This window comes from Bidens hawaiensis, unplaced genomic scaffold (assembly GCF_021521415.1).
Source record: "Bidens hawaiensis isolate Kalapana, Puna unplaced genomic scaffold, B.hawaiensis_p1.1 tig00009621_1, whole genome shotgun sequence".
NCBI lineage: Eukaryota > Viridiplantae > Streptophyta > Magnoliopsida > Asterales > Asteraceae > Bidens > Bidens hawaiensis.
Genome location: NW_027491721.1, coordinates 551,246 through 568,065, shown reverse-complemented (window position 1 = coordinate 568,065; position 16,820 = coordinate 551,246). Strand labels below are relative to the sequence as shown.

Genomic DNA, 16,820 nt, shown 5'->3' with positions numbered 1-16,820 from the left:
ACTGTGGCCTACGCACGTGCCATGCTGGCAGTTGGTGGGTAGGCAGCGGCTGACAGTGACCAGGCCTGCTGTGTACTATTCCTTTTCCACCAACTGCAGGCTATGCACGTGGTATGACAGGAGTTGGTGAGTAGGTAGCGGCTAATAGTGACATACAGTACAAGAGCATTCTGCTCGCCATACTGTTGTCAATGGGCTGTCGTATCTCTGGTCAGATCTTTTGCCCATACCTCGTCAGGTACAGTACAAAAGATCTTCCAGTATCGTACGGACTGGCTCATTTGGGCGGGAGTATTCCCCCTCCCGCCTTTGTGCGGGATTGTTCCCGGCTTTGCTCATTCCTTCAGGTGACTACTGAATTATTGAGAGCTAAGTGCCTTGTGCGTGTAGCCTTGCTGCGCGGGTGGCCTTCCCTGATGGCTTGTATCCGCAGCTGCGGGAACAAGCGGAGTACTTCACCATTGGGAGGCATTTCCTGCGGGAACAGCTTGCGTACTGCGCGTAAGGACGTCACGTCTCTGAGCATGGTGGGTCCTGCGGATCCAGTTGGTTTCTGCGCAGACGTCTCTCTTCAAGGTGAGTCCGGTGGGTCCAACTGGGCTCTGCTGGGACCTACCTCTTCAAGTCCCCCCAGTCCAATGTTCTTCTCATGAGTGTTTAATAAGTGAGGTGAACTTTTGGACTTAAGCAAAGGGTTTTTGAAAAGGGTTTAGTTTTAAGGTTTTCCATGGGGATTCTTCCCGCGGAAGTCCTTATGTCACTTGCAGAAATTCCCGACTTTCCTGCTTGATCTTTGGGTATGATGCGGGTAGGTCTGTAACCTCCTCGCAAGTCAGGAGCGTTGAGTCACACTTGTGTGCATTCTCCATGAGGTTTTGGTAGTTTTGAACATAGTGATCAATTATGTTAAAACCACCAATTCCATCTTGAAGCTTCAAACAATGTAGTTCTCGACGTTCCCGCTATGCGGGGATGTTATTCCCGTTTCCGCAAGCATTGCCCAGAAGATCCTTCTTGGTTTCAATTCCTTGCGGAGTGCTAGGTATGTGAAGGGTTTTGCCTTGACACTGTACCCGCACTCGTCTTACGGTTACTTCCAAGGTATTCCTGGCGTCAATTCCCTGCGGGTGCTAAGTATGTGAAGGGTCTTGCCTTAACACTGTACCCGCACCCGTCTTATAGTTACTTGGTCGCCGAGGTATTCTTTGGCTTCAATTCCCTGCAGGTGCTAAGTATGTGAAGGGTTTTGCCTTAACACTGTACTCGCACCTGTCTTACAGTTACTTAGTTGCCAAGGTAAGGGGTATTTTCCCGCTTACTTTTGAATCTTTTTGAATTTTTGAAATTCGAAGAGTTGGTGAAAGGATAAGAACAGTCCAAACTGTTGAAACGTCGTCCGACGGTTTCTTCTGACTGTGTCAGGACGTGCAGGAAGTTATAGTGACGTGACAGTACATGGTCATTCCAGACGCTTTTTCAGGCGCGTGGGCGCGATTTTTCGGGCGCGTGGCCGCGAAATTAATGGCACGCGTCCTTTCAACAGCTGTTGCCAGCTTGCTCTTTTCCACGTGTCATAGTTTCATTGCACCTGCGATTTCTCTCTCTTCCGCATTAAATTCATCGCATTGATTGCGATTAGTATATAAAGGGGGAGAGGGTCCTTTGTAATCCACACTTTCACTTTTCATCTTCAAAACGATTTCCGGCGAATACTCACATTTTCAGTCGAGCATTCTCTTGAAATCGTTCTCTTCTTTCATACCTGCAAGATGTCTTCTGCTCACGATCTTGAGGCTACAGCCCAGGAGGCTGGGGTGTACGCCGAGAACCCGTCATCCACGTCCGACAAGGATGACAAGAGTACTGCTGGCGAGTGCCAGTGTGCTCTGCCTGTCGATCTATATCAGTACATCGTCAGGAAGTTCATGCTCGAGTCTTTCGAGCCTGAGTTTCCTGAACCTCATCAGACGGTGTATGATGCCCCCAGAGGCAAGATCGGGGTATATGCCGCATTCTTTATCTATGGGAATCTTAGGTTCCCCTTGACGAAGTTTGTGTACCGTGTTCTGGAGAGGCACGGTGTACACCTGACCGTGGTACACCCGATGGCGATCGCAAAGATTCGCCACTTCGAGTGGGTGTGCCGGATTCTGGGCGTTGAGCCCTTCGTCGACCGCCTGATGACCTTCTACTCTTGGAGGTGCATCCAGGGGTGGTATACTCTGATAACCCGGATCAAGGGTTTGAAGATTTGCGCAACCGAGCGCAGTCTTCGTTCATGGAAGCGGGAGTTCTTTTATATCTCCGCTCGCGCCATCCCCCTTGCCATGAAGTTTAAGAATGGGCAAGCACTCCCCAGCCTTCACGCCTCCAACTACCAGGAGGCGGAATGGTTCTCAAAGATTTCCCGAGTCCAATCTCCGGTTTACCGCTTTGCGGAGTCCGGGATGGTGATGCTCGGGATGAGCCGGGTGTAGAAGGATGCGGAGGCGCAAAAGATCCCGATCGTCCTTGAATACGGTTTGAACTCTGTCCCTTACGGTATGCTCTGTCTTCTTTGTTTATATAGGTTTGTCTTCTAACTGTTTTTCTTTTATTTCAGAGGGGAACGACTTGCAGTCGCTCCTGTATCCGCGGGAGGCTGATAGTCCCGCTCGGATGGGTACTCGTGCTCTAGATGAGAACGAGTTGCCCATCCTTGAACAGACGGCGGATCGGTTCGTGGAGGTCTACCCGCCAGGCCACGAGATCCTGAGCGCCAGGCGGCCAGGTAAGGCGTTATTCAACCCTCGACCCCTCAATGCTGAAACCTCTGCTGGAATTCCTCTAATCTTGTGTTCTGATGAGGAATCCGCAGATGGTCCTCCGTTGGTGCGGAAGAAGAAGGCTGCCGGCGGGAAGGGGAAGGCGAAGGTGGCCTCCACTGCCGATCCGGTGCCTCGGTCTGATTCAGAGACCGAGAGCGAGGAGGTGGCAGGGAACCCTGGTGGTGATAAGACCACTGCTCCGGAGGCTGCGACGACTGTCACCTCCGGAGAGCCCAGGATGACGACGGTGAGCGGCGTTAAAAGGCGGGCTCCATCGGGTTCGTCCCCGCCTGTCCGCACTTTTAGGCTCAAGAAAACCCGTAAGTACAAACTTCCTTTATTTTTAACTTCATAGCTTTCCATCATTAATACTTATCTTCCTTGTGCAGGCATGGATGCTACCGCATTCCAGGGTGGAGCGGGGAGGAGTACCTCCGGACCCATGACGGTAGGCTTGGTCAGCCTACCTGAGGCGACGACCCAGGCGGCTGCGCCTGCTTCAGTTGGTTCAGTTGCTCACCCAGTTGAGCCAACTGTTCCAACTGTGATGTCATCACCGCCGGCTGTCAGTGCCATATTTACTGAATCTTTCACTGAGCCGGCGGTTACTTTTTCTGCGGACTCCGCAGCGGCGACCACGGTTGTGAGTTCACCTACGGTGAGTTCACCTCCGTTGGATTCTACTACCGCGGCGGCCTTCACCATGCCTCCTCCGTCATCGGCAACGAGGGCCGATCCTTCAGGTATGCTTGGGGCTTCTCGCCAACCTCTGCCTCCTTCCCATCTGCCTGACCTCTTGGACGGATTTCCCTTGGGTTCAGGTGATGGGTTTGGCGGCTATCGGCCTGTTGTCGACTCTACAGGTGCGTAGGGTTCTTTTGGCCTTTTTTTTTTTTTTATATATATATCATCTTTTCCTAACTGCTTTTTGTTTTTTGCAGTGTCGGATTCCAATGAAGTGTATGTTCCACGATGGAACATCCGCCGAGGAACAACCCTTCGCACGCCTGTGGAGTGCGTGGAGTGGGCTCGTCACGCAGCTCCCAGTGGTGCGTTGGGGGAAGCCATGGCTAGCTACCAGGAGGGTAGGCTAACCAATGAGCTTCGGGTTCTCCTGGACCGGATGCAGCCGCGCGTCGAGCTGCTTTGTCGTGAAAACGACAAGTTAAAAGCAGCTCGCATCCAAGAAGTAGCTTAGGCGCGGGCTGTCCGGGAGGAGAATAGGAGGCTTACCGCAGTGGCTGCGGAAAAGGAGAAGGCCTTCAAGGCCCTCGAGGTTGAAGTTCAGGCCCGGCTCGAGGGCCGTTCCAAGGCTGCCCAAGTGTAACACCCCGACCAACGGCGGATTATACATCGGGGCGCCACGTATTGTTTCATTACTCGTGACACTATTTGGGTGTCAATATTTAATAAATACATTTTCATTGCGCACGCGCAGAACACAAATCGTAAAGTAACATAAAATTAATCATATCATAACTCAAAATATTCAAATAACATAAACTTGTCTTGTTACATTTTAAACTAGGTCCAAAAGAAAAGAAAACATCCTATGTGTCCTCAAGCTTCCAGAAATAGCTACAGCAAACCTGAACATGTGTTAAAATAAAACGTCAACACTTGCGTGTCGGTGAGAAATCAAGTTTAATACATATAAATAGATAACAATATCTGCGCGCATCATGTGTATAACTGGTGTTCAACAAGGGTGTAATCAGATTGTGATCAAGCCTTAGATCATAGCTCATAGTTCAATCCGTGCTCCCAATTGAGCACAAAAACAAGAAAACTGTGCAAGTGTAAACAAAAGAGAAATCATAAACGATAGTTCTCCCGTGTTCATCTAATGGATCCATGAAAACTGCGGAATAGGCCGACAAGACGGTTAATGATCCACACATACAAATAAACAGCCAAGTCTACGTCCATAACACATGGGGTTTTGCGCGACAAAAGTTCATAAACAAGTTTAAGACTCAAGTTTGTACGAACACATGAACATCCCAAAACATTAAAAATAAAAAGGGATTAGGTTCGAGATTACTCACCTGAAAAAGGTGTGTTGAAAGATAATGCAAGAACCAACTTTTAAACAAGCACAAGTTAACCTATAAATAAGAGTTTGTTGGTTTAATGATTTGTTTTATGCCTTGAATATATGTTAGCATAGTAATATGTATCTTTAACAAATTATTATATATTATATATTACCGGAAATCTGGGCAGGACAAGGGAAAAGACGAAGGCAGAGAGAGAGGCGGCTGAGGAATTAGGGCAGAGAGCAAAGGGAGAGAGATTTGGAGAGTGTTTAAGTGTAGTGTGTGAAGTGTTAACAAGAAAATAGTTTTATTTATAGGAAAACCCTAGGGAACACAATCCCTAGAAAAGAGGAAAAGATCTCAACAAATCAAGCAAAAGATATTAAAAAGCATAAGAAAACAAAAGCAAAAGATATCCAAAGATATGCCGGCAGCTGCAGGGGATGGAAAAGCTGACAGGTTACTGGTTGAAGCATGGGAGGTGTCAGATAAAACACTGCTCAAGACATGCAAAAGAAGATTTCAAAAGATTATGTCAGTCACTTTTTCTGTCAACCAATAGGATTGGTGCGCATGCTGCGCCGAAAGTGGCTTTTCGGACAGATGTCGGAACTGACCTACAGTGCTTAAAACAAAAGATATTAAAAGAATACAGGCTGACCTAAACAGAAGAAAAGACTTAAGGTCTAGCGCGAGAAGATTCGAGAGCACGCGCGAGGGCAAAGGCAGACAGAACAAGCCTTAGCTCGCCGCGGGAAGAACTTAAATCCTTAGCGCGCCGCGGGAAGAACTACAATCCTTAGCGCGCCGCGGGAAGAACTACAAATCCTTAGCGCGTCGCGGGAAGAACTACAAATCCTTAGCGCGTCGCGGGAAGAACTACCGTTCTTAGCGCGCTGCGAGAAGAACTACAATTCTTAGCGCGCTGCGAGAAGAACTACAATTCTTAGCGCGCTGCGAGAAGAATTACAATTCTTAGCGCGCTGCGAGAAGAGTTCGCCTCGCGTATCGCAGGAACAGCCGATCTTCACGCAGGCTTCCTTGTAAGGAGTCTGGCGCGTGGAGCTGCGCAGACATCCTTAGGCGGGAAGAACCAAAGGACAAGCAGAGAGTTAAGAGAAAAGGGGTTCAAGGCGTAAGGGTTAAGCAGAGGGGCGGGACGGCAACAAGAGAGAGAAGGAGCGAGATGGCGACAAGAAAGAGAAAGAGGCGGGACGGCGACAAGAGAGAGAAAGAGGCGGGACGGCGGAAAGGAAATTATTATTATTAAGTAATATAAGAATATATATATATAATTTATTAAATGTTAAATTTACAAAGATTAACAATCAAATTTTAAATCATAAAAAGAATCGGATTCAAAAACGGGTACCTGGGTCGGGTCGGATCGGGCAGTTGTCACACCAAGCTGTTAACGAACAGCTTCGGCTGGCTAAGGAAACTGCACGGAACGCAACCGAGAGGGCCACCAAGGCTGAAGCTGTTGCTGAGCCTTTACGCCTCGAGAATGAGGAACTTAAAGCCAAACTAGAGGCGCTCCAACAGGCTCATGATGCCTTGGCGATGGAAGACGCCAAGAAGCTCCAAGAGATCTTGGACCAGAGGGGCGTGCTTGACCACACTGAGCGGAAGCTAAAGGGCGTTGAAGAGGCTGCGGCTAAAGAAGTGTTGCTTGCCAACCTCAATAAAAGTGAAGCCGAACGCGCCCGTAACCAAGCTCAAGCCGCCCTCCAAGAGGCTCTGGTTGCCAAGGAATGGCTTCTTCGAGAAGCGTTGTCTCAGGTAAGCTTAACTTCATAATGTCTTTACGCTTTTCTTTGTAAATAGAAAAGGTTTTGATACTTGTATTTTTTCTTTTTGTAGGTTGTGCATCGGGTCTTCACGGATACGTCTTATGACGATGCTATGAGCGCAGCCCTCAACGCTTCTCATGAGGATGGGGAAAAGGCCGGCTTCCTGCTTGGTCTAGGGTTCGTTGAGAAAGGCATCCCGCCTTCCAACTTCCCTTTATTTGATGTGGATACTGAAGCTGTATACGACCAAGCAGTTAATCAGTATGCCGCCTTCCCGCATCCGGTGGTGGAGAAGGTAAACGAAGTTGCCGCTGCTGATGATGGGCTAGCTATCCTTAAAGCTTTCCTTGAACCGCCACACTCTACTGATGGTGCGGGTCCAAGTGGAAGTGGTCCTGAGGCTTGATCCTGAAGATCCCTTTCCACCATTAGAGTAGATTTTTATTTTTGTATAGCTTCTTTTGTATGCGGGTATGTACTCAGCAATCTTTGTAATATTTGAATTTCGATGGAATAAAGATTATTTGCCAATCCCTTGCCTTGTTTATTTCACGCATATTCTGATTTAACTTAGCAATTTCTTTAGTAGTTAGATAATTTAACTTTTCAACGTGGTAGATAATAAGTTAAAGTTTTGCGTCCTTTTTCATGATTGTGCGGATAAGACCGTCACTTGCACTTAGTAGGATGGCTAAACTTTACCTATATCTGACCTGCGTGGAAGTTTTCCTCATCTTTTCTTTTGAAATTTTCTAAGTGTTTAGAATAAGTTAACCTTTGAACGTGGTAGATAATAGGTTGAAGTTTTGCTTCCTCGTTCGTGATTGTGCGGGTAAGACCGTCACTTGCACTTAGTAGGATGGCTAAACTTTACCTACATCTGACCTGCGTGGAGGTTTTCCTCATCCTTCTGTTAGAAATTTTCTAAGTATTTTGAATAAGTTAACCGTTCGACGCGCGGTTGTCAATAGGTTAGTTCGGTTTCCTCTATCATGATTTGTGCGGTTAGGACCTGCACTTTCATTTAGTGGGATGACCAAAGTTTACCTATGACTGACCTGCGTGAAGGTTTACCGTTTTTTGGGTTTATGCGGGTTTTGCCGACTTCCCCACGCAACGACTTTCCACGTAATTATGCGGTGAGTACCGGCATCAGTGTTGAATAAATTAACCGTTCGACGCACGGTTGTTAATAGGTTAGTGGTCAGTTTCCTCTATCATGATTCGTGGGGATAGAACGGCACTTTCATTTAGTGGGATGACTGAACTTTACCTTTAACTGACCTGCGTGAAGGTTTACCGTTTTTTGGGTTTATGCGGGTTTTGCCGCCTTCCCCAAGCAACGACTTTCCACGTAATTATGCGGTGAGTACCGGCATATCCGTGTGGAAAGTTCATAAGTATAAATGTAAAATCATCAGCGTCGATGTTCTGAGGAGAATCATTTCCATTAGAAGTGGCTCTGGGCCTTTTCTTTACAAATTTGGAATTGATCTACATGCAAACTGTGTAATTGAGCTCCCTTCCATGTTGTTGGGATGGGAGTGCCATCGAGCCGATATGCACCTGGTTCGGGATCTCGTTGTTTACGCAGTATGTAGTCTCCAACATTGAAGCTGCAATTTTATTCGTGTTTTCCCCAGCTGGGGTTCTACACGCATCAGCCTGCTCAGCGTTCGTTACGCCACGAGGTGTGCGAGCGTCCCATCTCTGACAAATGCTTCGACGATGTCCTTTACGTCTGTGCATTCTTCAGTGTTGTGGCCTTTTGTCCTGTGAAAGTCACAGTATTTGCTCCGATCAGCATTGTGACGATGTCGGATTATTGGAGCCTTTGGCCGTGGGAGCTCCTCAGTGGCGAATATCTCGGTGACGCTTTTGGTGAGTGGCGTCCATCTGGAGTTCTGGTTCGACTGTACGTTATCCCTTCCGCCTAACCGATGTTGCAAGCCGGATGAGGTGTCAAAGTTTACCCTTGACTGCCAAATGCCTAGCTTCCGCTTTTTGTTTAGTCAGGCGGTAAGGACGTTGTCTTCTCTTGTTTTCTGGGTGTAGAGGTTTGTGCTCTGGGGGAGGTCTCTACCCAGTTGCTTCTCCGTTTCCGCAAAGCGTTTAGCTGCTGTCATGATGGCATCCCATGTGGATGGCATGCCATCTTTACCCGTTAAGGTGCGGATGAGCTCTGGGTCGTTCGCGCCCTAGATGAAAGCAGCGCGAACAAGATCTTCGCTAATATTACCCGGACTTAGCTTCTTTGAGTTGAAGCGAGTGATGAAGTCTGGCAAAGATTCATCTTCCTCTCGAATGCATTTGAGGATTGTCCATTACTCTTCGGTATACTTTCTTTGTTGGCTGAAGTGTTGGCTAAATTTCTGCTGGAAGTCTTCCCAATCGTAGATGTGGTGGACCGGTAGACGATCGAACCACGCTCTAGCTGCCCCAACAAGCGTCATTTGGAACATGTAACACCACGTAGGTTCCGTCCAACTACTGACGGTTGCCCCCGCTATGAACCTGTTCAAATGATCGTCTGGATCAGATATACCATCGTAAGTGCCGATGTTGGACATCTGTTTGGCACTTTTCGGGACGATTGCTTCCGCAATGTCCCTTGCAAATTTGGACGTTCCCGCCTTTGCAGCAGTTGGTGTAAATGTTTTGGAGAAGTCACGTGGGTTTCCACCTGCGTTTTTTGGTTTGAAGGCTTCTCCAAAACGCCTTCTCGGTTGGGAGTCCGTTTCCTTACGCTTCCCTTTCGCCCTATGACGAGGGTTTGCGTCACTATCGGATTCCTCCGAATCATTGTCCCAGTACTCCTCAGGCTGTTGGAGTGAACGTAAGCGTTCATCCAACTCGGCTTGGAATTCTTTTTGACGTGCTTCCGCCCACGCTTTAACTTCATCGAGTGTTTGGCGGGGGAGCCTCGTTCGTTGTCTCTCTAACTGGGTATCGGTGAATCCCAGTGAGCGATTATTTACTGCACTTGCCCCAGCTTGGCTAACTGGGGTAGTGTTCGTAAAATTTACTGCACTTGCCCCGGCTTGGGTAACCGGGGTAGTGTTCGTAAAAACTGTGTAGTCGCTGGTATTCCCCTCAGTAGCTGGGGTTGTGGTTACCGGAGTTTCTTTAACCATCTTTCCAGAAGTTTGAAAAAACTGAAAAGAAATGAAGTTCTAGCTTTTATGCACGGATGGCGCCAATGAAGAAACACTAAGTTACCCCGGGCAGATTACGGATAATCTGGGGGTTAAATAGATGTTTCCCACGAGGGGTTAGATCCGGCAAAGATGGTTCTTCTGATAACCTGCAAAACAGACACCGTGAGCTCGCCACTGAGAAGGGGGGGTACCTCCTTGTGACCACCCTCCGGTGTGAGAATCAGACTAGATTGCTCTTGAATATAAGTGTATATTAAGAGATTGCTAGAGCAGATATCAGGTATAAGATATAAGATACAAGATAAGATGAGATGATCATACCATTTGGGGTATTTATAGCCGAAGGTAGGTTTCCAAGAGGGTATAGCCGGCTGAATAGTATTCCTGTTCTACCAACTGTGGCCTACGCACGTGCCATGCTGGCAGTTGGTGGGTAGGCAGCGGCTGACAGTGACCAGGCCTGCTGTGTACTATTCCTTTTCCACCAACTGCAGGCTATGCACGTGGTATGACAGGAGTTGGTGAGTAGGTAGCGGCTAATAGTGACATACAGTACAAGAGCATGCTGCTCGCCATACTGTTGTCAATGGGCTGTCGTATCTCTGGTCAGATCTTTTGCCCATACCTCGTCAGGTACAGTACAAAAGATCTTCCAGTATCATACGGACTGGCTCATTTGGGCGGGAGTATTCCCCCTCCCGCCTTTGTGCGGGATTGTTCCCGGCTTTGCTCATTCCTTCAGGTGACTACTGAATTATTGAGAGCTAAGTGCCTTGTGCGTGTAGCCTTGCTGCGCGGGTGGCCTTCCCTGATGGCTTGTATCCGCAGCTGCGGGAACAGGCGGAGTACGTCACCATTGGGAGGCATTTCCTGCGGGAACAGCTTGCGTACTGCGCGTAAGGACGTCACGTCTCTGATCATGGTGGGTCATGCGGATCCAGTTGGTTTCTGCGCAGACGTCTCTCTTCAAGGTGAGTCCTGTGGGTCCAACTGGGCTCTGCTGGGACCTACCTCTTCAGTCAGTATTTAGATAATTCAATTAACTCAATTATTAAGTTCAATCTAAATTTTAAATCTATGTTATTCAAGTAATCTGTTATCCGGACACGTAAGTAACATGAACCCCTATTTGGGTGGTTTGGATTAGGTGACACGAATTTCAGTATGGGTTTTCGATGTATTGGTGGAAAAAAACTAAAAATCTAACAAATCCAAACCTCTAACAAATAAACCTCTCGGTATCATCTTAGAGTTTAAAATCTCATTTTTTTCAACATGTTAAAGTTTTTACCTTAGTTTGTTACTTTTATAGAATCAGTAATTAATATATATGAACATGTATATACGTAATAAATAAGTAATAGTTACATCACCCGTCTTAATTATGTGAAGTTGTGAACTAAGATTACTTTTTCAGCTCAGCTAATGTAATAGAAATTAAATAAATAAATAAAATTTTCTCTAAAATCATTAGTTTGAACGTCAATCAAATTGAACAAAATCTGGTTTACTTATTATCGGCAACAAACTATCCAAAATTTCAGGATTTTCTAATTCTTTATTATTGATATTTATAATTTGATTTATTCAATTCGTATAATACATAAGTTTTTAACAAATATAAAACGTTTAACGTGACTGTTAAAAGTAAACATTAATTGAACTATTAATTGAATTGGGAAAGTTATGAAAAAGACAACATATGTGGCTCTTTAGCATTGGAAGATGAATAATCTATGTAGATAGCATTGGGTGGATCACTGACTGCCACCACTATTCACAGCCGGTCCCCACCACATCACCCCGCCGGAAATTTATGTATATATATATTTTTTTTGAACGGCCAACTAAGTAACGTCGGGTATCCCGTACGCAGTGGCAGACCCAGGATTTTTTGCCAATGGGGTCCCATATTTTCGGTGTTCAAATTTTTCGGGTCGGTCGTTGTTCAGGTCGGGTCGAGGCGAAAAACATAATAAAAAACAATATCATAATAAAACTTTCTTTTCAATCATCACTACCTGAACGGGTCAAAATGGGTCGGGTTGACACATAAACACTTTGTTTTCCCTTTCTTAAACATTTTTGAGATATAACCTAGATCCACCCTTTCATAAGCATGTGTTGAAAACCATTAACTTAAACTAGTGAAAAATAAAACTGATATTTTAAAGTGTTTGAATGTTTCTAAAGAAAACCATGCATAAAGTTGAAAACAATGATATGTATTTTAGAGGTGTTTGAATGTTTCCAAAGTTATCATTGCAACATTAGCAATCAAATGATTGATTAACACTAAAAATTAACACAAAAAACCAAAATCTGAGCCTTGTAAGACTTGAACCCATGACCTTTCAAAGATAAAACAAGGGACTTTCCACCAGACCACATCAACATTAATAGTATGGGTTCCAAGTATTAAATCTTATGGGGTCCTCAGAAAATTTAATATACCGCTTCTAATAAATTTTTAAAAAACATTGGTGTCCCGGGACCCCGATCCACACTATGTGGGTCCGCCCCTGCCCGTACGCGGCTCTCATTGGCTAAAGGTAGCCTGAGCCGGCCACTAGTCCGGACGGACGGAGCCCCTAGCGGTCCACATGTTGAGGGATTCACCGGATAAAACCCGACCCCCACGCCCACCAAACGGTACTACAGCGAGGAGCCGGTAAAACCGGGTGAGATCAGGACTCGAACCCTGGCAAGCCAGGGTCATTCCTCATATCTCCCATATAAGTTGGTGGTAGTGAAGTTTGAACCTCATATCTCTCACTTATAAAATGAATGCTTTACCATTGAGCCACAACCAACTTATAAAATTGATGTATATTAATTATTGTGCGAATTGTGTTGACAAAATTTAAGTTTAGTATTCATTTGTTTGTATAACACTCAATAACTTAGACTAGATAAGAAAATATTTATGTTTTAAAAGGTAAATTGGTTCATTCCCCAAAAATTAAAAACCCTAATTATTGTTTTTATATTTAATAACTAGCACACGCACTCTCTACTTATACTCATAAATTTACTATCAATATATTACATGAGACCTTATCCTCAACTTAACAAAAAGATACACCATTTTACACATTATGATACCAATAGACGACATGTCATTTGGTAGATGACCCAAACTAATTATCTCGTAAAACAACTATCCCTTTAGCATTATATATGTGGATTCACTTTCACTTGTTCAGATTTACTTGTGTACTAAACTTTACTCTCATTAAGTTAGCCTAAAAGTTGTATGCGAAGTATCAATCGCGTGTCAGAATTTCATTCAAATATTATCAACAAATGTACTTTCAGGTCATTCTACATGTACGAGGATATAAATCGAGAACTATTATGTTTTCTTTGTGAATCTAAGACAAGACTGACAACAATATACCTGAGTTTATTATTTTAAACAAGAATATTTTACACAACGAGTATCATTATTATATAATAAATCATTTAAATGCATACAAATATAATGCTAGTTTGTAACACATGTTTTCCCCGATAACAAGAGGAGTTAGAAAGAAGACCAGGGATTACTGTTTTAGTGTGAGTTTATACATTATGACCTTATCATAATAAGTGGGTACGTACAAGCATCTTGTAACATGCTTATTTCATGGAGTCTTCCTCCTATACATATTTCAGTCAACAATTAAATATGCAATATTACATTCAAACCATATTGAGCTATCAATGCCATATTTCTTTTGTTAAAACCTATCACTAAATTATTAAGACAAGAACACTTTGTGAACCTTCTCTACTTAGTAAAAGCGATCAGTGTGGTCGTTAACAACACTTCAACATAAAATGTGGCTAATGAATGCTTAAAAAGACAGTTAACTTGAATGCATTATAATTACAACAAAACTAGTTTATGGAAATTAAAAAAGATGTTTTGGAATGTTTGATAGTTCTAATATCTACCAACATTTTATCATATAAAATTAACAAAAACAATTTTTCTTTTTCTTACTCAGTTATTATAATCATTTGCATTTTCTTTTTATATAATGATTTATGGTGTTATAAATATATACAAAAATACACAAAATGGGTACACAACCATTTAACATGTGCTTTAATGAAAGAGAAAATATAATGGAAAAAAAGCTAGACATAACAAAAGAGGTCCATTGGACGGTTTTGTTTTTGGTTATTAGTGAAAAAACCAAGACAAAAAATTAAACCTCAATATACCACATTATTTTTTATTTACTCAAACTTTTAAGAAATATAATTGCAATTTGCAAATATTATACGCCACAAGTGAAAAGTGAAACTTGGCAACATAATATATATGTAAAGTCACAACTTACCAGAAGGTCAAAACACATTTGACTTAAATATATATTTATTATACATATATTCATACACATCCAAGTGCGTGTTTTACACTTTTACGTGTGTACATGTGTATAGCTTTTAAAGAAGGGACACGTTGCCATGCATATTAACACAGGACGGCCACCGAATCCCTTTGACTTCCTCTTTGTTTCTTGTCTTGTTTCGCTCCTATCTTTCTCTATATATGTATATATATACAAGTATTCTGTATTCCCATTTCTGTGGACCTCCATATATATCTCTCTCTCTATATATACACACATCTCTAGTACTCTCTCTCCATATATACAACACTTTGTAGAAACAATCACATATTTTACATAACCTGAATTAACACCATGGGAAGATCACCTTGTTGTGAAAAAGATGGTTTAAAGAAAGGTCCATGGACCGCCGAAGAAGATCACAAACTTGTTGATTACATTCAAAAGAATGGTTATGGAAACTGGAGAACTCTCCCCAAGAATGCTGGTAAGTTCTTGAGTTCATAGCATACCAAAAACCCTAAATATTTATTAACTTTTAGCTAGTGATTACTTATCATTTTCTTTGACCGTGTGTAGGGTTACAAAGGTGCGGAAAAAGTTGCAGGTTGAGATGGACAAATTATCTGAGACCGGATATTAAAAGAGGAAGGTTTTCTTTTGAAGAAGAAGAAACAATCATTCAATTGCATAGTGTTTTGGGGAACAAGTAAGTCAACTTTTGGTTAATATTTAATCGGTTAAATGAATTTTCAAAATATGGGTTTTGATCAAAATATTATTTTATGGAAAGGGTTTTGTTAAAGATTTGAAATTTCAATATCAAGTTGTCTAATCATTGGTGTTTGGTGTTTCGACAGGTGGTCTGCTATCGCAGCTCGTTTGCCTGGAAGAACAGATAACGAAATCAAGAATTACTGGAACACGCATATCAGAAAAAGGCTTCTTCGTATGGGAATTGATCCGGTCACTCACAGTCCTCGACTTGATCTTCTAGACATCTCATCCCTTTTGAACTCGTCTTTTTATAGCTCGCCTCACACAAACATGTTCGGGGTTCAACCATCAGTGAGTCCCGAACTATTGAGGCTAGCAGCTTCGCTGCTCTCATCCCAACACAATCAAAACCCGAACTTAGTTCATAAAAATGTACAAGGAACCCAATTCGGAAATCCTCATCTAAATCAAGAAAACCCTCTAGCCCAACTTCAAAATCAAGATCTTCAAACCCGAATTCAAGAAACCCATAGTTGTGCTCCATTAAATAACCCTAATTGTGTTCCATATGTTAGTGAATCTTCACAACTCATGCAACCACCATATGTAGAGCAACTTACTTCAAGTCTTTCAAGTTTTGACCCACAAACTTCCCATGTAAATGATTTGCAAGACAATCTTGATAACTTTATTGCCATGGACAACTACGATAACTACCAACAACACATTATCAATCCTCAGTCGAATTTGACATCAAGTGATTTCGACTTCGCCTCGAATTTAAGGAGCTTTTCGACATCTTCATCAAGTCCACCTTCTCTGAACTCAAACTCGAATTCAACTAGTTACATCAATGGAAGCATTTGCACAGAAGATGAAAGAGATATTAGCTACTGCAGCAACTTGTTCATATATGAATACCAAGAAATCTTGAACTCTAATGTCTTCATGTAATTCTATGAATATATTGTAACTTGGATCCAGCTACATGATCATAAGCTAAAAGTTCTTTACTTTTTTAATTTCTTCATAATTATTAGATTTTACTATTTTTGTTCATTATTTCCGCTTATATAATATTTTTTAATGTAGGTTTCCATTATTTATGATCATGTCCTTTATTTAAACAATTTCTGATTGATGCTTTGTCAAATGTGGTAAGACTATAGTTTATTAAGTTAACATAAAATAATTAGTATTTCCAATAAAGAATGGATTTGGTTAAGAAAAATAAAAAACTCATACAACAATTACTTAATTAGACTAATGTTTGCATCTCGAGAGTTGACTATATATGCATGGCGATCTTGACACATGACAAACGTACGTTCACTTAAGATACAAACTGTCTTCGATGACATTAAAGCCACACATAATTTACAAAATATTATTATTTACTATATACTACACATGGCACTATTACAATATATCAAAGTGGTTATTTTCATCTAGTTAAGGTTTCTAAAGAAGAAAATATGAATTGTAACTAAAGATAATTTTATAAATTTTTATATTTTTAACAGTTTAATATTAATGGTTTAACTAACGTTTTATATTTATTTTGTTAATTATACTAAAACCACTCATGATTTAATTAGGTGTGACAATCTTAAATCACTCATGATTTAATTAGGTGTGACAATCTTAAATCATATTTTTATAAATGTTGTTTTCTAAAATATTAAGTGATATAAGATGAACATATATGAATTATGGTTACTGTGTAGTTTTTTTTTTCTTTTTTCTTTTTTTTTCTAAGCCATGAAATCTAAGGTAATAATAAAGAAACAAATTTCATAATCTAAATGATTCGAATAGTGAATACCAACTTAAATTAACTAAATTGATTGTATAAACGTGAATTTTAATATCACAATTTATACCGAATAAGAATAGTTAGACACAAAAATAGAAAAGAACATAAAATTACAATATCTCGAACAAAAATTGTCTAGATCTTTAC

The 16,820-nt window shown here is 42.3% G+C and overlaps 1 protein-coding gene across 1 annotated transcript; it reads left to right on the top strand.

Annotated features, from left to right (window-relative positions):
* The first annotated feature begins 14,143 nt into the window (after window positions 1–14,143).
* LOC143533178 (transcription factor MYB41-like) lies at window positions 14,144–15,846 on the top strand. The gene is made up of 3 exons (XM_077028034.1): window positions 14,144–14,627; window positions 14,720–14,849; window positions 15,001–15,846. Exons 1-3 carry the CDS (start codon window positions 14,495–14,497, stop codon window positions 15,809–15,811), a joined length of 1,074 nt encoding a protein of 357 aa, XP_076884149.1. The 5' UTR covers window positions 14,144–14,494; the 3' UTR covers window positions 15,812–15,846.
* Window positions 15,847–16,820: the final 974 nt, after the last annotated feature.